Source organism: Lytechinus variegatus, chromosome 3 (genome assembly GCF_018143015.1).
Source record: "Lytechinus variegatus isolate NC3 chromosome 3, Lvar_3.0, whole genome shotgun sequence".
Lineage (NCBI taxonomy): Eukaryota > Metazoa > Echinodermata > Echinoidea > Temnopleuroida > Toxopneustidae > Lytechinus > Lytechinus variegatus.
The window spans coordinates 21,236,072-21,260,270 of record NC_054742.1 but is presented as its reverse complement, the minus strand read 5'-3'; the positions used below and the strand labels follow the sequence as shown (position 1 = coordinate 21,260,270).

The 24,199-nt window shown below is 35.9% G+C and overlaps 1 protein-coding gene across 4 annotated transcripts; it reads left to right on the top strand.

The window, feature by feature from the left end:
- The first annotated feature begins 259 nt into the window (after window positions 1-259).
- LOC121410478 lies at window positions 260-18,164 on the top strand. 4 transcript variants are annotated; one of them, XM_041602601.1, is made up of 5 exons: window positions 260-395; window positions 10,236-10,370; window positions 12,539-12,637; window positions 13,730-13,813; window positions 17,271-18,164. In XM_041602601.1, the coding sequence occupies exons 2-5, from the start codon at window positions 10,304-10,306 to the stop codon at window positions 17,621-17,623; spliced, it is 603 nt and encodes a 200-aa protein (XP_041458535.1). In that variant the 5' UTR covers window positions 260-395; window positions 10,236-10,303; the 3' UTR covers window positions 17,624-18,164. The 4 variants fall into 4 exon arrangements, with proteins under 4 accessions (XP_041458535.1, XP_041458534.1, XP_041458537.1 ...); XM_041602600.1 differs by having other exon boundaries at window positions 17,268-18,164; XM_041602603.1 differs by lacking the exon at window positions 12,539-12,637 and having other exon boundaries at window positions 17,268-18,164.
- The last annotated feature ends 6,035 nt before the right edge of the window (window positions 18,165-24,199 follow it).

The following is a 24,199-nucleotide window of genomic DNA, read 5'->3' as shown; positions in this document are numbered from 1 at the left end:
ACCTTATAGAGTTACTGAGAATCTATACATTGAGACATGAAAATCAAATTTGATGAAAATGGACCTAACCTCTGATGCAAGTGAGCTCTTCTTATTTACATTATCCGTGCCTTGCCTACATAATATTATATATATATATATATTTTTTTTTTTTTGTTTCACGGCTGTGGAAGAACTTGAACTTTATTGAATAATGATTCCACTAGTGCAGTTAGCAACCTAGAGGGCGCGCGAGCTCTTTGATCGCACAAGCGCATTTTCGACCTTAGAGCTGTCTACATCAGTCAAGTCAGACAACTACCAGGCCAGGCTGCGTCTAGCTTTATCTCTCAACATTAATTTATTCTTATCCGCTTCACGAGATGTGACAATGAGTGATTCCAATTGTAGATCAGGTAAGTGTTTTATTATTAGTGCAATTTTGTGTTCATTTGGATTTATTTCTTTATCATGATTGGTGTTTGTTACCTGAGCGATAGCGATGTTCATTACAGGCGCTCCCGATCCAGTTCACCACCGCTAGCTTAGTCTTGAGGACGCAATGATGTCTTGATGATTTTTTTAGATAGGCCTATGTCATATACTTCTTCATCATTGATCATTCATCAATGATGAAGAAGTATATGAAATATCTAAAAAAATCATCATCATTGCGTCCTTAAGACTACCGCTAGCTACACTATGCTCCACCTACTGTACTAGACTGTGGGATGGACCACTTGTTCACTGCTACCACTCATTCAATGAACAAGGTTATGATATAACCTTGTTCTCACTTATAATATATCTCCATGTGTGGCAAAATAAGGGTGGCAATGTTTGGCTTTTTTTCTTTGGGGCAAATGCTTGATTTTTTACACTGACAGTTTCCATTACACCTATTATTCATACAACTTGACTCTTATTTAAATTTGAGTCTTTAAATTATTTTTTTCTAAAATTAAAAATAGAGATCAAAAAATCCTACGAACGAGGTTATAATACCCGAAGGTGGAGTGTAGTGTACTGTAGCGGTAGTGAAGTGGATCGTGGATGGAGTGGAGCCTGCACCAACAAGTTGCTGGGTGTCCGGACAGGTTGTGTATCCGGACAGTTGATTTTGGAAAGACTTCCATATGTCCCCTCCACTAATTTAAAAAAATAGTTCCCCAAAACCCCCTTCTGTCTTTCTCTTTTTTCTTCTTTTTTTTCTTCTTACTTCCGGTGGGAACTTGGATTCGAACCTCTCGCTGCAGAACGAAGGCCAGTCTGTCGCCTTACTCACTGAGCTAGCAGGAATTGTTGAAAGCCATAGGTTTCATAACAATTATCAACCGATATTACGACTAAGTCTACTCTCCAAGAGTATTGGGTATTTATTTTTCTGACTAAATAAACCAATGCCATTGGTAGGCACGCTCACGCATCACAAGAGGGCGCTTTTTCGCGAGCTCGGTTCGCTGTACAAAAATTGCGACCGGCGGCGGCAGCGTGACGAAGCGAAATTGAGCTCCAGAGCCATGGCATGGCGTTATTCAATACACTCATACATGTATAACATCGAATACCAGCAAAATGATTGAGACACCATATGGCTGTGTGACGTATAGACTTACCATCTGACTCATCGGCACTTCCAGCGGACCAACGAACGACAATCGAGAGGCCTGGAAAATCACTTGTAAGTACCAAATATGCCTGATTTTGTCGAAATTTTGAGTTTTATGAATAATTATATTACTTGCACACTGATGCATCATGATTCATGGTGAAGATGAAATTCTAAGCTTTAATTTAACACCAAAATTACGTGGAAAGAACTTAGCAGATGAAAGCGATTCAGCTTGATGCACAGGTCTGTTGCAGGCAAAATTGTCGAGATTTAGCGCCTTCGCGCTCTTGAATTTCGCGGGGGGATTTGGCGTCTGCTTCATCTGCTCTGCACAGTCCTGCGTATCGCTTTCAGTGTGCACATTTGCACTCACTTATTCGTCGGTAATATTTTTTTTCTCTTCTGGAGCTGTATGGACAATTTAATATTTTATTAATTTTAAAAATCTGTTATATTACAATGAACCTGATGCAAAACAAAGCACAAAACATCATTTCCTGTTCATTATGAATCATGATGGATTTACATCTTATTCTCAGACTTTACTTACCGTAGGCCTACTTGTTTTCACTTCATTTTATTTTCATTTAGTATATCAGAATATGGTATGATTTTTTATTTTGTTTTCCTTTTATGAATATTTGATCTTCTATAGTCTTGGGGAAATCAATTATTTTACACACTCAGTATCTCTATTTGTAAATTACTAAATTGTAAAATGCTACATTTTTTCAGAAATAAATTGGTGAAGCGGTGGGGGGGGATGCTACGTTCTATTTTATAATTTTTTTTCCTTGAAATCTCTATGAAAATCATATGTATTTTTATTTTCAAAGCCCTTTTTATTCATTGAAAATCTTTTTGACTATGATTTGATTTATTTTTTTAATTATTTTTGTTTCCTTCAGGTTTCATTATCTATTCCTGAAAATGCTAAATCGAGTCTATTATCAACTCATCATCCGTATGTCTGGCGACTGGCGAGAAAATTTCCAGGCCGATTGTGAACATCAGTCCAGGCCAAGGATAAAGCCATGAACGACCAAATCTGGCTAATGCCAGATGACAAGATCTCTACGCAGGATTACAGCTAGCATATGACTAGCTTGAGAAATTTAAATATTCAAGAAAGAAACATAAGATTCTTATCTATTATTTTTTTTTTATTATTTAAATTTCTGTTTTGTTTTTGTTTGAATTTTTCGTTCTATTTTTCGTGTTTTGTTCTCGTAAAATTCTTGTAAAAAATGATTTCTGTTTCATGGACTCCTAACAATTTCAGCACCATTTATTGCACATATTTTTTTTCTGCACTGCACTGGGAAAGGGAAGGGTAATTTTTCTTCCAGTGCTTTATCATGAGGTCTCATGACTTTTATCTTAATGGCACTTATGTTCTCAGGAATTTTTCTTCATGTATGAACTTAACTGTGGTCTTAAATCTGAATTATGGAATTGTAATAACTATTATTCAATTGCTTAAACATGTTAAAGGGTTTTTCAGCAAGGTTGCATCATTATTTTGCCTTCCAGATATTATATTGTTTGGCTTTAATATTTAAGATCATGGCCAAAATGTCAGAAGAGGTGGATCTGCTCCAGCTACCAGCTGATAGGATTACTAATGAAGTTATCATTGACCTACTGCCAAAACTCACGAGAGGAGAGGGAATTACATGGTCAAAATTTTATGAAATAGTTCAAAACAAATATGATGCTGAATGTACTTTAAAGGCCCTTCAGACCAAGATAACAAGAATGTATGGAAGGTACTTGAAACTAAACAAAACAAAACAAACAAAGGACCAAAATGATGTGAAGGTCAACTATCTGCAAGAACCTTTCAAGCCCCCAGGAAAAGTTGTTCGACCTCCAAAGCATGCTAAAGTAGACCAAGATCAAGATGCTGCTAGTCCTAAAAAGAGAAAAGTCTATTCCAATGATCAAGTAGAAAATTTGGGAAAAGAACTTGAGAGATTCAAGGACATGGTGCAAAAAACAGAGAGGGAAGTAATGACTTACAAAAAGAAAGTGAAGCACCTTGAGAAGGAACTGAAAAAGAATAAAGAAAAGGTTCAGTCTTTCACATCTATATTTGGCAGTGTAAGAGGTGGAAGAAAACGGATTACCGAAACAATAAAGCGACTTAAACAATCTAAAAGGGAATGGAGGGTAAACTACCAGATGACAAAGAGTGAAGAAAAACGGAAGACAATTGAAATTACGAGACTTCGAGCACAATTGAAAGAAGAAAAGAGAAGACGTCAAAGAATTCAAAAGAAATACACAGAGCAAGAAAAAATCAAGGTCGCCCAGAAGCAACAGGAGATTGAACAACTCAAAGAAACTGTTGAAAATCTTCAATATGAAAAAGACAAGTCCCATCATCCTCAACAAATCCAAACCAAGATTGGCCAGTCCTACACCCCTCAGATCAGAGAAGCATCCTACTATTTACAGGTTGGGTTTGAATAAAATTGATTTATAAAAAATAAAGTGATAGGAATTAAGTCATATAATGTTCATAATAGTAATTTGGAGGTTCCCCTTGTGACATTTTTAATATGTAAATTGGGTAATTGATCAGATACATGATTATTTCCTGAGATACATTACTGGAAACTGATCACAAAGACCCTATTTCATAGAATATTGTATTATGGTAACTTTGCCATTCCGGGGTAACTTGTCTGGAGCATTGGTGGCGGAAGCCCCAAATTTTAGGATGGGACAACCAAAACAATTTTGACAAGCAAAAAAAAAAAAGGCTCTCAACCCAAACATTTTAGGGGGGACGTAGGAAAATAAATTGACAAGCAAAAAAAAAAAAGGTCATCAAATTTAGGGGGGGACACGTCCCCCCCGCTTCCGCCGCCTATGGTCTGGAGTCTTTGATTTTGATTGGTTGGTGATTAGCATTACTATGGGATGGCCAAATTACCATAATATTAGCTTGTATTTGTATGCACAGTTGCCCTGGTCTATGATAAAAAAAATTACCTACTTCAGTTGTTATAAAAATGTAGTGATTATTGCTTTTATATTTTGCATTAATAGCAAGGATGTTAAAAGGGATTGAAGTTCACTCAAATGCAAACTCAATTTGAGTTCACTCAAATTCAAGAATAAGATCTTTGAAACCTTGATAACAATTGGGCAAAAAAAGTTATGAGCATGTGTATGCTGATAACGGCATAGTTTATTATTTATCCAAAACTTCCTGTCTTCTACAGTTCAACTGGTTTCAAGGATTTCATTCCTAATTATTGTTCACAATGAAGTTATTTTAGAGCATGTTTTATTTCTTCTTATATTTAAACCATTTGAGATAATTTTAATTTTGACTCAGTAATCTATAAGCATGTACTCAATTAAGTTTAATACTGCTTTAATAACTAAAAGTCTCATTACAATTGTTCTGGCAAAAAAGGCAAATCCCAAATATGCTAACCCCAAATCTAACACTACACATTGATTTTGCTAACATAGTTTTAAACAAACTTCTGTGAAACCCTAACCGTAACTAACTGTCCTTGGATCATTTGCCAAAAGAGCAAATGTCACATCATTCTGATAAAGGTTGCATGCAAAATTATTACTGTATCCCCACTTTTATAAATAAAATTACAGAACCTAGGAGTCGCAGAAGGCAAAGTAAGCGAAGCGATTAGAGTTGTTGCGGAAACTCTGTGATGTGACCTTCACGGATGAGCTACCGTCTCGACAAACTCAAGGACGCTTTGCTTCTGAAATGAAGGCAATTTGTCGGGACCAGATCGAGGAGCATTTTGTGTCGGAAAGAAATACAACATTAAAATATGATGGGACGACAAAATCACGAGTTGGCCACCTTGTAGAATGTGAACTAGCTTCTAAAGAGAAAACATACTTGGTAGGATTACGCCAGCAAGCTGGAGGAACAAGCGACGAATATATAAGTGCTATCAGAGAATCTATATCGGATGTGAATCCATCACTGCTCGACGGCATAGCAAATACTATGACCGATCGAGCGAGTGTGAATACTGCAATAGACAGAAAACTCTCTGACCTGAAAGGGGAATGTCATATCAACAGCTTCAGATGTGGGATGCACCCTCTGGACACCCTTGGTAAGGCATGTGATAATGCATTAAAGGAGAGTGAAAGCCAAGATAAATATCATAGACTTTTCAAGAAGAGAGGGGAGAGTAATACCGCATGCCTCATCAGAAAGGTATCTGATTTATTCCATAATGAGGCAACCGGATGTGGTATTGCTCTTACATCATTTCTGAAGACTACTGGTTGTCCAGTGACAACATTCCCAAGATGGGTAGGAAATCGGTTTAACATTTTATTTAAATCTGCCAAGTGCTTAGTTGCAATGATGCCATTTATTTTGAATTACTTTCAGAAAATTCAGAAGCCCACAAATGATTTACAATCAGCTTTGTACCAGTATCTTCAAGATCCCCACCTACAGGCTTGTATTTGTTGTTTAGCTCTTATTTCACTCAAGATTACGGAGCCATGGATGAAGATGCTAGGTACAGCAGAAAACATTCTTGGAATTAACACTGCATACCAGGAAGCTGTCGATTGCATGTCGAGTTGGGAGATGGATCCTCAACTAATGCTCTCTACCAATAGATGTGCCTTTGGAGAATGTGTAGCTATACCATTCATTGATGACATGAATGATGCTCGAAAAGCTCCTCTATGTCCTATCTTGGAGAAAATGATGCACGAATGTGTCATTGTGTGCAAGAGACAACTAGAAGACCAATTGCAAGGGGGGAGTGTTTTGGGAACCAGGACAGGATCTCTGTGAAGCTGCTGCTTCGTGTTCATCTACAAACATATCTGGTGAACGTCAGTTTGCCAAGGCAGACTCTCTCTTACATAGAGCGCCAAACATTTCAGTAGGAAAGATGGAGGCCAAGGTAATGTTTTCCTCCAATGACACAAGGGATTGGTTGGAATGTAAATCTGCGGAAGAGAAAAAGAAAACAATTACTTCAGCAATGAAGAAAGGGAAGGAGGTACGTAAACATGATATAATTCTCTCATCACATGTATCAAAAGCAATAAAAGAGAAAAATGAAGCAAACAGACTTTCACTGACAGAAAAGGAGAAGAAACACAGAGAGAAAATTGAAGAAGTGATAGAACATGTATTGGAGGAAGGTGTAATGGAAGGCACCTCATCAATTGACGAAGTTCTCTCCAAGAAGACATCAAAGACAAGCAAGAAAAATTTTCTTACAAATCAAATTAAATTTCAGCAATTGATTAATCCATCCCCAAACAAGCAATACCTATCGAAATGTAATGTTGAAGAACTACATGAGATCCTAGAAAATGAGTGTGCCAGGAATCAAGGTGATGAAAAAATGAAAAATATCCTGATGTTGATCAAACACCCCACCTCCCTCGTGAGAAAGAATTTCACCCAAAAATGGGAAGACAACAAAGGGGTGGAAGTGTGGTGGAATGGTGTCGTTCAAAACTATAATGGCAAGGAATATGAAATAGAGTTCAACGAATTAGAGGAGTTCTTCTATATGACCCAATCCGAAATTATTTGTGACATAATTTCTAATGACCTTAATATCCTATAATGACACTGTGGATTGACGCCTAACCAAAGGACACAAGGCCACATTTGAACAATTGACCCTCTGATAGCAAGGTGAGAATCCGAACCAATATATGCTTCCACAACTGCCTACATCATGGTTATAACCGGAGTGATCAAACCCAAAACAAGTGGTCCAGTATCAAAACCTTTTTCCCCTGAGCATTATTCCTACACATCCAAGTCAAGGTAAGACAATTTTCTATTTGTTCTATTAAGTATGGCAAAATCATAAATGCAGGCCTAATATAATTATTATTGTAGGAAAGATATTTCTAAAGTAATATTACCATAAATAATTATCACTCACTTGTTTTCCGAGGCCCATCTGGATCAGCAAACAATACGGCTTGCCTGGAACTAAAAAAAAATCCTCCAACATAAAACTGATTCAAGGCAACAAAAAAGAAAAGAAAATTGGGGTTAGATTTGAATAAATTTAAAATGAAAGAGCTAGAATAAAGAAAAAAAACCTCCCTAAGAAGGGAACACAAACCTAAACCATTAGTGGACCCACAACTTTCATGAAAAATTGGGAGGCACTAAGCTTGACCCCCCCCCCCCCCCAAAAAAAAAAAGAAAAATGGCAAGAAAAAAAATTACAAAAAACCCCAGCTATGTTTAACCAATTTTGATTGCCCCACCCCTCCCCCCATCAAAAAAAGAAAAATACTCATTAAATATTGTTTAAGGGCACATCCTATATATCCCCCCCCCCTTACCTCCCTAATCCGCCTCTGAACAACTAAAAATAGAATTTGTCAATTTTTCAAGCAAACACACATTTGAAGAGAAACAGCTGTGTTTACCTCATTATGCATGGGAAAAAAACAATATTTATTCATGAATATGCATATGTAATGTGCGCGACGCGTCTACGCTGTCCCAATGAGGATTGCAGGCCTAGCGCTCCATCGCGCCGTAACCATGCCATGGCTCCACGCATACGCTACCCGCTCGGACCCGCCCAGCGTTGGTAAGGTGGGTCACGTGCGCGCTGGCTGGATGCGACTCTCTTCGAGCCGACGAAAGGCAATAGACGCAGCATTTTTAGTAAAAAATCTGATTTCCTTGTTTTTCCGAGTTTTTCAACAAACGAAGTAAGGAAATGTTTTTATGAATATCTAATCTTTCTTTTGAGGTAAGTTTTATGAAATTTCATTGGAGTTGAAAATTTCCGTGAGCGTGCCTACCATTGGGAATTACACACACTCAAATTTTTGACGGAATAAAGCCATATTTTGGTATGTATCCGACTTTTCCTTCTTAAATCTCTTAGATATATGTTAGATAATCTTGATAAACCTCCATATTTTTTTTTCAATTTTAGTGGAAGGGACATATGGAAGTCTTGCCTTGATGTTAAACAGCCAATTGAAAAGTCCACAATTCCAATCTCTTACATGTTTTAGCACAAAAATCAAAATGTTAGACAATGTTAGAGAACAAAGGTTGATGATGATTAGCACTCATCAATGCACAGTTTTTTGTTTAATCCAAACCAAAGACAAAAAAAAGTCTTCACTTACAACAAGTTACATTTTGTTACGTGTCCCGGTGTCCGGACACCTAACCCTCCCCCCATCATACTAATGGATAATTTGTTTTTCCATTACGATCATGAAGAAGCGAAAATGGAAATCAGCCTCGTGGTTTGGTTCTTGAAAACAAAAACGAAATCACAATAAGAAAAACGTGTTGTGATTTCATTTTTGCAGATCAAAAACAGAAAATTGAAATCAGAAATACTTCTGGGCTTTTTCTGATTTCTCATCCTAACAGTAACTATATATCAAAAACAAAATCAGAATACGCTTTCCATTCCGTAATTCTGTATTCGGACAATCGCACAGCAATCATCAAAATTGCCGTTGGCTCTTGATTTATATATTAAGATATTTTTGGCTCACTCGCTTTCCTCACTCACTTAATTTAAAATTCATTTTGCCCTTTTTGTTGTGTCTTGCCCCGAAAACTTTACTCTCATTACGCCACTGACCTCCGCCCAAACTAAAAAATAAAATAAAGGCTTAATTGTCAGTATATCATCGAGGATCTAGATCTGGTACAGTTACATTAACTGAACTTTATGACATCTTGAAATCTACGCTAAAAAATGTTCACACCGAAGATCCCCAACACTGATAAGCGCACATGGGACAATGTATAATTATTGCTTAGAGCGTCGGGCCCGACGCTCTACCTGAATCATGTGCTTATTTGCTTATTTCTCGGCAATTACACAATTTCTTCCAGAATCCTTTGGCACATGCGTTTTATTTATAAAAACAGACACTTAGGTGGTCATTTAATTGGATTCTGTACAAACTCATTTTGATATCGTTACCAAAACTAGCATTTACCTTTAATATTGATTAACGAAAAGCAAATCAGAGAGGCGACGGCAATTTCGATGTTTGCTGTGCGATTGTCGAATACAGAATCACGGAGCGGAAAGCGTGTTCTGGTTTTGTTTTTGATATATAAAAACACAAATCTAGAATGAGAAATCGGGAAAAGCCCAAAAGTATTTCTGATTTAAATTTTCTGTTTTTGATCTACAGGAACGAAATCACAACACGTTTTTCTTGTTGTGATTTAGTTTTTGTGTTTTCAAGAACCAAACTACGAGACTGATTTCTGTTTTCGCTTCTTCATGATCGGAACAGAACAACAAATTATCCATTAGTACTTTGATTCACTAACATCGCTCGAGGTAGATTGGTGTAGAACTAGAAGTCTGTGTGTGCGGCTTTTGCTGTGCCTTTCGTCGCGCTCTCGATCTCAGGCCCAGCATCATGTCAGGCCGTGCATGGTCAGCTGTCTCAGTTCGAGAATGAGACCTCGTATCACAGCCGGTTCAAGAATAAGACCTCATATCTGTCACCGTGTTAGATTGGCAAATCAATAACATAATAATCCATTTTACGGAGACTATCTTGTCACTTGTACATTGGTAGATCTGACAGAGCCTGGTATGTTTGTTCATTTCATTCTATTCTTTTATCTCATCTGAATGTACAGATAGTGTTTCTGCCGAGCTTCTACATGTCGGCATTGAAGAGGAACCTTCCTGATTGGCCCTGGGGACAATGATGAACACCATCTCCTTTCTTATTTTGTTATTTGAAATACTAGTAACAGCTGTTTCCGGGAGTGGTACGTAATCGATATTCTAATTTGTGTGTTTATTTTTGCTTTATAATATATTTAACTTTTTTAAAGATGAAAGTGCATATTTTCAGCTGCTTAACGAGTAAAACTCAAACAAATTCATTTCATCATTTTTGTCTCACCCATGTAATGCTGCAGTTTGAGGTCACAAGGTATGGTCAAAGATCCTTTTCAGGTCAATGTTAAAATTTTTGTGCAAAACTATCTTATGACACATAACTCCACAACCATGAGTCGCTTTTCAACCAAACTTGGATGGTAGATGAACTTAGGAGACCTGCATATCATGTCGCAGTCAGAGTTCACATGGTAAGGTCAAAGATCATTTTGAGGTCATTTTTATCAGGCTCAGATCCAATGAGGGCCGGCCCTGCCCCCCTAATTTTTGGCAACCCCCCAAAAATGTCCTTTTAACTTGAGAGAAACACTGAAAAACAGAAAAGTACGAAGGAGATATTATACCCATGTATAATTTGCGGCCTCATAACGGCCGGCCCGATCCCCACAGGCCTACTCGCAGTGGCACCGCATTCTGTTGGTTCACATGACCTGTAAGCAGCTCTGCATAGGAGGGTTAACATATGCACACAAGTAGACCGTAAAGCAATTTTTAATAATGCTTAAAATGTCTGGTTTTCAGGCCTTGATATCAACAGATTTCGAGCTCTCATTAATATTAGATTGATAAATAAGGTAATAGTTTCATGAATTCCTAATAATGAAATTGTCCCTTTGTTCAGAGTGGAATATCCACAAGATTCATCTCGCGCTTAGGAAGAGGAATAGGAAAAAAGTAATTTTCATATGATAACAAAATGTCCATTTCCCCGGGTGCTTGGTCTGAATAATAATTTTTTTTTAAATCAGCTTGTGCGAACCACTTCACAATTTTTTTCTTTTATCGTGTTCAGAGGTCACATTGTAAAGTCATTTTGAGGTTAACATTAAAATTTACATGCAAGATTCTTAAATATGACAAATGTTATTCCATCCCAGTAATTTTACAATGAACTTTTGATGCAATTCTATTGTGTGCCCTCGCAAATCATGATATTTCTGGATTCTTTCACAAGTGGGCGAAACCATCACTTATGCCCAGTTTTTGTCTCACCTGCATGGCAGAGTGAGATTATAGGCGCCGCTTTTCTCACGGCGGTGGCGAAGGTTAAGTTTTTGAAATGACAGCATAATTTCAAAATTATATAGACCTAGTTCATAAAAACTTTGTTTATCACATATTACTGAACATCATGCCTGAGTTTCAGGTCACATGACCAAGGTCAAAGGTCATAGGTCAATGAACTTAGACCATGTTGGGGTAATCAACATCAAAATCTTAACCTTAAGTTAAGTTTTTGAAATGTCATCATAACTTATAAAATATATGGACCTAGTTTATGAAACTTGGCCATAAGAGTAATCAAATATTACTAAAGATCCTGCTTGAGTTTCAAGTCTCATGACCAAGGTCAAAGGTCATTTAGGGTCAATGAACTTTGGCCAAGTTTGGGGTATCTGTTGAATTACCATCATAACGTTGAAAGTTTATGGAGCTGATTCATGAAACTTGGACATAAAGGTAATTAAGTATCTCTGAACATCCTGTGTGAGTTTCAGGTCACATGACCAAGGTCAAAGGTCATTAAGGTTGATGTACTTTGGCCATGTTAGGATATTTGTTTAATTACCATCATAACTCTGTAAGTGCATTGGTCTCATTCATAAAACTTGGATATAAGAGTAATCTATTATCATTGAACATCTCATGCGAGTTTCAGGTCACACAACCAAAGTCAAAGGTCAATAAACTTTGGCCTTGTTGGAGGTAATTATTAGATTGCTGTCGTAACTTTCAGAGTTTATAGATAGGCCTATAGTTTATAAAATGTGGATATAGGGGTAATCAAGTATCACTGACAAGCCTTAGGTCCCATGATAAAGGTCAAATGTCATTTATTTTCTATGAACATAGTATTGTATCATTATGTGAATTGTGCTTTTTGTAAATAATTATTTTATAGTAGTTTTCAGCTCTGCTGCTATATTGAATCATGTGATGCAGGTGAGACCGCCAGAGGCGCTCCACTTGTCTGTTTCACCATTTCAAAATGGCCTGGTTGAACACTGAAATAGTTTTCTATTTAACATTGCAGATTGCATTGGGAATACAACATGTATGAATAATGAGGTGTGTCAAGATGGTGGATGTGTCTGTCCTACCAGCCATTATGGTGCTAAATGTGAATTCAAAGGTGAGGAGAATTTTGCAATTTAATGATTTGATGCAAAGATGTGATGCAATTATGTTCATATACAGTGCGTCCCAGAATAAACGAAACCGAGATTTAGTGATCATTTATCATAACTTTATCATAATAAGAATAGACAAATGACCTACCAATTTAAAGCTTAGAATCTCCTCTTTCATCTGATATTACTTAGGTTATTTCTTATTCACGGATGAGTGAGCAAAAACAATTTGAAAAAAGGATACCAAAAACTCATTTGTCGGGGGGTATCTGGGTTTCAAAAAGAAAACCACATTTCTGAAAAGTTCAATATCTGCTCTTTAATTTGGTACCTAAATTACAGAAAATGGTCAAGAAATAAAAAAGTTCTGGTCATTTGAAATAAGGCTTGTATTTCCATAATTTCATGAGATAAACGTGTTTTCACCAGTTTCCCAAAGAAGCTTTCGCATGGTGAACAAAAGATTTAATGCATGGCTGATCTGATCGTCAACAAAACAGAATGTCGAGAGAGTTTGAAAGCCAGCCTAGAGAACCTCTTCATTTTATGAAATTATTGAAATTCAAGCTTTATTTCAAATGACCAGAACTTTGTTATTTCTTGACCATTTTCTGTAATTTAGGTATCAAATTAAAGAGGAGATATTGAACTTTTCAAAAATGTGGTTTTCTTTTTGAAACCCAGATACCCCCCGCCAAATGAGTTTTTGGTATCCTTTCTTTAAATTGTATTTGCTCACTCATGCGTGAATGAGAAATAATCTAAGTAATATCAGATGAAAGAGGAGATTCTAAGCTTTAAACTGGTAGGTCATTTGTCTATTCTATTTATGATTAAGTTATGATAAATGATCGCTAAATCTCGGTTTCGTTTTTTCTGGGACGCACTGTTTGATGTTCTCTGGTGATGATGTGCAGCATGAAAGATTCACAAACTTACAAGGAGCTATCATATTGTTCCTTGACTTATACTGTTTGGAGTATTATTGTTTGATACCTTGAGGAAAGTTTTGTCTGCACTTTTGTTCCATCATGTCACTCCATATGTAATTACTTTGACGTACATGAAATGTTATGTTACATTTTGCCTTTCAGTTACCAATGCCTTGATCATAGTTCTGATATGTACACTGCCACCTATCTCTTGGCTTGCTGTTTGCTGTTATGGAGTTCATTCAAGTAAGAAGCTTTCTTTGTTGCAGAAAGGTCATAATTTGGACAAAATAGATCAGGAGGGATGAAACAATTGAATTTCAATAAGTCAGTCTTATGTTTATTGTTCTTCATAAAAAGTCTTCATAATGTAAACAGTTGCCATTTTCTCATTTCGATTAATATCTTTTTAAATATTTTGCTTTTAATTTTAAAATTTGTATAAATTGTTATCAATTTCTTGTTGAATGCATGTAGGTCATACATTATCAGATAGCACAAAAGGTGCTCTGTGATTTTAATAAGAGGACTTACAGAGTGGTTAACTTTTAGTCCAAAAAGTCAAATTTAGGTTTGGTATTTCTCAAAATTTAACACTTCTTTCTATATCCATCTACTATGAAAATAAATGGATGTCCCAATCAAACCCAAACCACTATAAACAGTATTTTACTTAGATCCATAGTTCTTGTCAGAGTTCTTCAATCAATTGTATGAGTAAATACAATAGACTGGCCAACTTTAATCCTTCCAGTCTGTGATAGTGAATATTCTATAGAAAAGAGCATTATGATCAGACGTAGTAAGACAGACATGTCAACCATTCCCTTTTCGTCTCGCCCACCAGAGGTGAAGGCGTGACTTACAGATCCAAATGTCATCCGTTGTCCATCCGTCCGTCACAAATCTAATGACACATAACTCTACGACCGTAATTCGCTTTTCGACCAAACTTGGATGGTAGATGGACTTGGGGGACCTGCATGTTATGCTGCAGTTGGAGGTCACATGGTAAAGTCAAAGGTCATTTTCAGGTCAACGTTAAAGTTTACCTGCAAGACTCTCTTATGACACCTAACTCCGCAACCGTAAGTCGCTTTTCAACCAAACTTGGATGGTAGATGGACTTTGGGGACCTGCATGAGATGCTGCAGTCGGAGGTCACATTGTAAGGTCAAAGGTCATTTTCAGGTCAACGTTAAAGTGTACATGCAAGACTCTCTTATGACACCTAACTCCGCAACCGTAAGTCGCTTTTCAAACAAACTTGGATGGTAAATGGAGTTGGGGGACCTGCATGTTAGGCTGCAGTCAGAGGTCACATGGTAAGTTCATAGGTCATTTTCAGGTCAACGTTAAAGTTTACATGCAAGACTCTTATGACAACTAACTCTTCAACCTTAAGCCACTTTTCAACTAAACTTGGATGGTGGATGGACTTGGGGGACCTGCATGTTATGCTGCAGTCGGAGGTCACATGATAAGGTCAAAGGTCATTTTCAGGTCAACCTTACCTAACTCCGCAACTGTAAGGTGCTTTTCAACCATACTTGGATGGTAGATTGACTTGGGGGACCTGCATTTTATGCTGCAGTCAGAGGTCACATGATAAGGTCAAAGGTCATTTTCAGGTCAACATCAAAATTTACGTGCAAGGCTCTTAAGGCAAGTGTTATTCCATCCCAGTCATATTACGATGAATTTTCGATACAATTCTGTTGCATGCCCTCGCGAATCACGATATTTCTGGTTATTTTCATACGTGGGCGAGACACAAAATCGCTTTTGCCTTGTTTAGAGAATTTGTTCCTCTTTTTTGCTATGAATACGCCAATACATTTTTTGTGATTTATTACTTTTTTAAAATTGTCTGATCATGGAGTGTGTATTATACACAGGGTGTGATACTAGTGCCGGTCCAACGTTCTTGGGCCTGTAAAAATCACTGTCAGGCCAGTAACTTGTTGCATGAAAAGAACAAGTAAATTCTTGCCTATGAACACATACATGTTTAAATGTTTATAAGATTTCCAGTAGTCATTTCACATGTTTTTCACAGATCTCACTACAACAGGCTTGTGATTGTTACATTGAGACAATTTTTTTAAATACTCTTTTTTGGTCAAAAATTACTTTATTTTCCTTCTGATATACCATTTTTGTCTCGCCTGCATAGCAGAGCGAGGCTACAGTATAGGCACTGCCGCGGCAACATTGAAATGTCAACCAAGTTTAAGTTTTTGAACTGTCATCATAACTTAGAAAGTATATGGACCTCTTTAATGAAACTTGAACATAAGGGTAATCAAGTATTACTGAACATCATGCCTGAGTTTCAGGTCACATGACCAAGGTCAAAGGTCATTTAGGGTCAATGAACTTAGACCATGTTGGGGGACTCAATATCACAATCTGAACCAAGGTTAAGTTTTTGAAACGTCATAAGTTCTGAAGTATATGGATCTAGTTCATGAAACTTGGACATAAGGGTGATAGTGTATCACAGAAGATCCTGCTTCAGTTTCAGGTCACATTACTGAGGTCAAAGGTCTTTCATGGTCTACAAACTTGACTGTGTTGAGGGTATTTGTGGAATTGTCATCATAACTTTGAAATTATATGGATCTAGTTGATGAAACTTAAACACAAGAGCAATTATGTATTCCTGAACATCCTGTGCAAGTTTTTGGTTGCATAACCAAGGTAAAAGGTCATTTAGGGTCAATGAATTTTGATAATGTTTGGGATATTTGTGGACTTGACATCATAACTTTAAAAGTTTAAAGATCTAGTTCATAGTCTTGGGACATAAGAGTAACCATGAATCCCTGAATATCTTCTGTGTGTTTCAGGTAACATGACCAAAATCAAAGGTCATTTAGGGTCAACAATCTTTGATAATGTTGGGTGTATTTGTGGAATTGTCCTAACTTAGAAAGTTTGTGGATCTACACATGTAGTTCATGAAGCATAGACATAAGGGTAATGATTGTTCTGCACATGTCTAAGGTCATGTGATCATTGTCAAAGGTCTTGTTGGGTAAAATGGACCTTGTGTTTTTTTAAAATAATTATTTAATAGCTGTTTTTAAAGTCAGCACTGCTGATATATCAACTCGCGTAGTGCCGGCGAGACTGCCAGAGGCGTTCCCACAATGTGACTGGGCTGTGTGGTGTGCGCCTGTAATCCAAGCAATGTGGGGAAGTTACAAATTGATGCAGAGGTTTGAGGTTCAAGCCCTGGTCACGTCTTTCGGATGGTGACGTTGAAGGTCGGTCCCAGACGTAAATAATCATATCTGATTGATACGTCTGACAAAACTCAAATACACACACACACACACTTGTTTGTAGAATATAATTGGTAGTTCTGTTAAGATCATCCAGTGGCTGACAGTGGTTGTTATACATCATTTCGACACTATTTGTCTTTGAGAATAGCTCTACATGTACATGTATATTACTAGAATTTAATTTCTGTTGACTTTTTAATGTTTTATTATGGTTGTCACACATTAATACAACTCGTCTATCCATGAAGTTTTGTGTGTTTGATATTCTCACGGGAGTGTTTCATGAAAATACAGGTTGAACTGTTGGATGACAAATGATGATGAAATGCTCCCCAGATTTTATAGGTTCATATGTTAAATATTAAATTGTAATATTTCTATACTTTTCCTACTTGCCTTTTATGTAGAAGGATCTGGTCTGTGGTCTGGTACTCGTGAAAGAGAAATAAGCAGTGATGAATTTGAGAGAGAAGCAGAGGAAGAAGTCATGGAAGATCAACCCCCACCCTCTTATGCGCAAAGCCTTTATTACAACACAGCTGGAACATTTGAAGGTGTGAATATGATTATTGATGAACCAGTGTCAGACAACATGGAACCACCACCATCTTATCTAGAATGGACAAGAAAAGCAGCAAGTCTAAGAAATCAAGAAATTAGTTGTGTTGACAGTGGTGACATTGGCCTTGTGACAATCAGTGAGAACTTTCCAGTGACTGGTCAGGATGTTGAAGTGAATGTTGAGAGTGAGGAACAATGTTAGGTCAAATGTCATTATCATTTGACCTGTTTATTTGGCAAACAGGGTTTATAAAGCTGTGTATGCAGGACATACAAATATTCACACTTCAGGGGAACGTAGTATTGATGGCTGTGATTTATAATTAGGTATATGCTATCTATTTAGAATTAGAAGAAGGGCTTTCAGTTTATGATTGAATGTCCCTTGACCTATGATCATAAAAAATCACAGTTGTAGTTCATATGGTACTTATCCAGTTGATATTTGTACTCAGCGGAGTTCCATTTAGCACTCTCCATTTTATCTTTCTATCCCTTTTCTGATAATAATGAAAATACCGAAACCATAACAATTGATATAATCAGAGTAATTATTAAAATTATATTGAGTGAATATACCTATATTACTAAATCTGCATGCAAAATATTTTACCATTCGAGTGAAATCAGAGAGGGATATCATTTTAAATTTTATGAATATACTATGATAAGAATGATTATATATTTTTGAAAAATATTAATCTCAAAACATGGATGCAGCCATGTTTATCTGAGCTCAGCATTAATTAGGGGAAGGCGGGGTAAGTTGAGCATAGGGGCAAGTTGAGCCACCAGCCCTAGGCCAATAATGAATGAGTCAGACATTGTGGTGGTGTCATGTATTGATGACCCATAGCATAACCCCTAACCCCACCACATTGTTTTCAACTTTGAAACAAAAAGTAGTTTTTTAGAGGGAAAAATATGAATTTCAGCCAAAAAAGTAAAAAAGAGTGTGAAATAGATAAGTGCTTTATAAACACACACATCTTTAAATATAATAAAGACATAATAACAACATTATTAGTCCAGGTATGGATCTTCATTCTTGTCATAGTCTTTTATATGATGGATGCATAATAAATATGTGGATACAAAATTATCGCACTAAGTTCGGACTGGGGCAAGTTGAGCCAAACAGCATGGGGCAAGTTGAGCCATGGTAATTCCTATGGTAATGTATCTTAAAAAACAAACAAACCATAAAAATCGATTGAAATGCTGGCTGAAAGGAGCAAATTTACATGACTGCTCTTTTCCTTTTAAAGGATGTTAGTATTTATAGAGAATTAGCAAGTGAAAAGACTTTAAACAAAAAATTGACATGCTGGTTCTCCCCTCATACATTTTTTACATAGTTTTTGTGGCTCAACTTACCCCAGAAGGTGGCTCAAACTTACCCCATATATGGGGCAAGTTGAGCCATTTGACATCGTTTTTTTCAAAGGTCACGATGACTTTCAGTGGGGGGATAGAAAGTTACATATAGATGGAAAATATTTCAGAAGAATTAAATTTCAAGGCAAGGTACTTATTTCGACAAGATTATTAATCATATCAATTCTAACATGCAAAAAGCAAAAACTGTCACAACTTACCCCGCCTTCCCCTACATTTTTGTCTCGCCTGAACAAAGTTCAGTGAAGACCTAGTAGTCACTTTTCCAGTTGGCTGTTAGTTTTTGTTCAACTTGCTTTCATTTCTTTATTTCTGCATCAATTCAGTTCATACTTGTTACATACATGTATGATCCGTGGGTAATACCACATTTGTGTCCATGAGGGTGATGGGTTAGATATCATATATAATATCTAGGGGTCAAAAGGTCAAATGATATGAGGTCATGTCTGTTACATAAATGTTAATGTTTTTGTTTAAAAACTTGCTGTCATTTCTTTAAAACCATTGGGTAATACTACACATGTGTCCATGAGAATGATATGGTCAAAAGATCATATTGCATATTTTATTGATCGCAATGTCAGGCGAGACCTTTTTTTTAAAAAGGTGGATGTTCTATGCTGAATGTAAATTCTCTTAATGTAAGTGTTATAAGAATGACAAGGCAAAGAAACGCTTGTTTGGTCATAGTCTGCTGGATTTACCCTTTGTCTAATTTATATTCTTCAAGGTAGAAAAATGTTTTATATTATTTATTGATTCAAGAGGCTTCAGTAAGGCTGGAGGTGAAGCGTTTTCACCATCAATTATAACACTGATCTAGTGCTAGGCGATAATTTGATTTTATCAAAATTTTGCCAACTTTACTAATCAATAATTGATTGAATAAATTTTCATAGCTCAATTCATAATTTCTTTTCCTTGAATAAAAAAAAATTGTTCAATGACAACTTGGCCATTACTGTAACTTACCATTTCATAAAGTTCTAAATTCCATAACTTTCTTTTTTTGAAACTAAGATTTGTTCAAAATTAATCTATAATTGATTGAATAGTTTTTCATATCTAAATACATAGTATTCTTTCCTAAACCATTTAAATAGTATGTATATACATATATAAATATATATTTACATGCTGCAGCAGGTTTAGAAAATGAATTGTTTTGGGGTTGCTTTTGTGAAAAAATTTCCATCCAAAACTAAGAGATTTTTACTTGAAATATCTGACTATGGGGAAAATAGCACAACTGAATATATTCATATACAAAGTAATGTTTTTAATTATTATTTATCATAAAATGGCGCTAATCGATGGCCCTGATAGTAAATTGAATTAATGTTTTTCTTTTGTAACATCTCCTTTGTTAATATGCACTTCATGTGTCTTCATCTATAAAAAAAAATAATTTTCCCCATTTTTTAAAAGATTTTGTTCAGTGCACATGTATGTATAATTTTTTTCTTCTTACATTTCTACTCATTTCTCTGCTATTGTTTTATTCCTATGCATGGTGAGCTATAAGCCTCTTCTACGTGATGTATTCCACCATGCAAATCTTAGATTATCAGCTATATGATGTATATCCCAGTTCTGGTGTTCTGAAATAATGCCAGTATAGTGGGGTTTTTTTCTTCAAATGATATCATTTATGATTGAGACAACCCAATATGCTACCAAGGTGCTCCAAGTTAAATGTTTGAGTAATAGATTTGACAATTTATTTAATACAACTTTATTATATGCATCTATACTTGAATAGTTTTGTATTGATGCAGTCAATTCAATTCAAATAAACATCTATTTTCTTCCATTTCACTACATTTTCCATGAACATAAATTCATATAAAAATCAGTTTCTTAAGAAGATTATAAATATGTACATGTTAGGTTTAAAGAAGAAGGTACTAGAGAGCAATATAAATTCATATGTCATCCAGACAGCTCAGTAAACATTTGTATAATCATGTGAAATACAAGGTTGAAAGCTACAATTTACCACCCAGTTTTCCAAAGAAATTCTGAAGTGCCTGTTTAAGAAGAGCTCAGTTGCAAAAGAGGTTAAATCTATTTTTCCATCAAATTTGATTTTTGTTATTTTTTGTTAAAAGGGATTAGGTCCATTTCAGTTTGGTTGCAAAAGGGGTTAGGTCCATTTCAGTTTGGTTGCAAAAGGGGTTAGGTCCACAAATATTTTTTATTTGGAAAAGAATATTTCAAAAAATATTAAGACAGGTAGATTTCCTTTATACCCAATTTGATGTTCACATGGTAGTGTATAATGAAAATTTAGTTTCGCATAAGAATACAAAAAAAGTGATTTACTTGGAGTGAACCTAACCCCTTTTGCAACCAAACTCTTCTGAAGAGCTCATTGTCTAAAAGGTGTTTAGGTCCATTTTTCATATTTTTTTTGTTCTCTGTCTTAAAACCTATAGAGTTTTAGTCATTGTGATGATATCAAAGAAAATTTGAAATTCACATTAAACTGTGAATAAAAGTGGCAAAGAAAATCACTTTTTTATTCAAAAGAGATTGGATTCATTTCAGTGTGCTTGCAAAAGGAGTAAGGTCCATAATGATAATTTTTGAAAAAAATGTATAGAAAAAAATTGAAGACAGGTAGATTTCTGTTATACCCAATTTTATGTTCACATGATAGGGTAGTACATCATGACAATTTAGTTTCTCATAGGAATATTGCCATAAGTGAGAATGAAAAACATGATTTTTTTTGGGGGGGGATGATGCAAAGTGGATCTAACCCCTTTTGCAACCAATCTCTCATTTGTGGAGGTGTATTTATATGAATCATGGTGCCTAGAATTCAGTGCATTCTGTGCATATCTTGTGTAATACCTAATTTCTAACTTTTTTTTATTTATGTACAAGTGCATGTTATATATATATACAGTATGTTCAGTCTCATGAATATTATCTGATAAAAATCCTCTGTATTGTCACTGCCGGTTGGTCTGTTTTATGGTTTAATTTCACCAATTGCACATTCTTTTTCTTATGTTCTTTGTTTTTTTATCTTATATATTTCTTTGTGTTTCTTTTTTATGTGGGTTTTTTGCAATTTTTATTGACACATTTTCAGTCATAAATGATTAATGATATGAAATCAATCAGAAAGAAAGCAATGATACATTTAAGAAGATTGGCTACATACGCAATTTGCATTGCATTTGTACATGAAATTTTGGATCTGGCATGAATGTCGTACTTCTGTTCCTATCAGTTGCATGAGACTTTAAAGAGAGAGTTGAGGGGATTAATAAGGCCATCACCACACCGTCCTCCCCCCCCCCCCTTGGCCTCAGTGGCTTAAATGCATATTGTTTTATATATATCACCTGGAAGAAGAATATATCATTATTTGCTTTTATAATTGTTGTGCTTATGATGAACTTGTTTATGAAATGTTAAAGGAATTGTAACTCTCATTGTCATCATCCTTTAGTGAAATTATTTTGTTATCAGGGGCCCGTTGCAGAAAGAGTTGCGTTTAAACGCAAGCCATGAAATCAATTGCAAGTCCCAAATGCGCGCTGTTGATTGGTTGAAAATCAAGTTGCGCATGATTTTTGTCTCACCTGCGAAGCAAAGTGAGACTATAGGCGCCGCTTTTACGGCGGCGGCGGCGTCAACATCAAATCTTAACCTGAGGTTAAGTTTTTGAAATGACATCATAACTTAGAAAGTATATGGACCTAGTTAATAAAACTTGGCCATAAGGTTAATCAAGTATTACTGAACATCCTATTAGAGTTTCATGTCACATGACCAAGGTCAAAAGTCATTTAGGGTCAATGAACTTAGACCATGTTGGAGGAATCAACATCGAAATCTTAACCTGAGGTTAAGTTTTTGAAATGTCATAACTTAGAAAATATATGGACCTAGTTCATGAAACTTGGACATAAGGTTAATCAAGTATCATTGAACATCCTGCATGAGTTTCACGTCACATGACCAAGGTCAAAGGTCATTTAGGGTCAATGAACTTTGGCCGAATTGGGGATATCTGTTGAATTCCCATCATAACTTTGATTGTTTATGGATCTGATTCATGGAACTTGGACATAATAGTAATCAAGCATCACTGAAAATTTTGTGCAAGTTTCAGGTCTCATGATTAAGGTCAAAGGTCATTTAGGGTCAATGAACTTTGGCCGAATCGGGGGTATCTGATGAATTACCATCATAACTTTGAAAGTTTATTGGTCTTGTTCATTAAACTTGGACATTAGAGTAATCAAGTATCACTGAACATCCTGTGCGCGTATCAGGTCACATGACCAAGGTCAAAGGTCGATGAACTTTGGCCGAATTGGGTGTATCTGTTGAATTACCATCATAACTTTGAAAGTTTATGGATCTGATTCATGAAACTTGTACATAAGAGTAATCAAGTATCACTGAACATCCTGTTCGAGTTTCAGGTCACATGATCAAGGTCAAAGGTCATGTAAGGTCAATGAACTTTGGCCATGTTGGGGTTTTTTGTTGAATAACCATATCTCTGTAAGTTTATTGGTCTAGTTCATAAAAAGTGGACATAAGAGTAACCATGTATCACTGAACATCTTGTGCGAGTTTGAGTAGTATTCAAAGTCGGCACTGCTGCTATATTGAACCACGTAATGCAGGTGAGACGGCCAGAGGCATTCCACTTGTTAGAGTTGCAATCAATCACAGAGGTTGCTTGAAATAGAGCCTGATGTAAAAAGCTTTTTAAATGCATCTACCACTCTCTGTGTACATTAAGGCACTTATAACATTCAAAGTGTGAGCAAACATATTGATATAGCTCACTGGTCTGGTGTGCCATTTTGTGATTATAATTTTGTTAACATTTAATCAGTAACACTTGAAGATTTTGAAAACCATATCACAATTTAGCTTCCTTTTTAAAACAAACTCACACTTCATCACATCTCAATTATATTTGCAAGGTAAAAAATAATCGATATCTCTTCTCTCATAAAGACACTACATGATATTGTCAGTACTATCATTGATTCATAAAGTGAATATTAGGAATTCATACAGAGTATGATCAAGTATAATCATGAATTATGTATACATTGTATTATATACAGTTTGGTACTCCATTAGAGGGTGAATATTTATTACTATGTTGTGAGTCCATATATGACCTAACTATATTTTGTGATATGTTTTTTTTATCCCTTGAGAGGTACAAGTACCTTTATTTTATAATGTATTCATGTTTATTGTACAAACTTGCAAGATTTGTATATTGGGGTTTAAAGAGATAACCTCTTTATTTTTAAACAAGAAAATATTAACACTATATCAAGTATTTTTGTTGTATGTCCTTAGCTGGTAAAGTGTGTAGTGATGGTGG

What these genes read in the sequence shown, in the direction of transcription:
- LOC121410478 (XM_041602600.1), top strand. Translation starts at nt 10,304, where the DNA reads ATGATGAACACCATCTCCTTTCTTATTTTGTTATTTGAAATACTAGTA. An exon ending in AACAGCTGTTTCCGGGAGTG is followed by an intron (nt 10,371 to 12,538) that starts GTACGTAATCGA and finishes TTAACATTGCAG; the next exon opens with ATTGCATTGGGAATACAACA. An exon ending in TGCTAAATGTGAATTCAAAG is followed by an intron (nt 12,638 to 13,729) that starts GTGAGGAGAATT and finishes TTTGCCTTTCAG; the next exon opens with TTACCAATGCCTTGATCATA.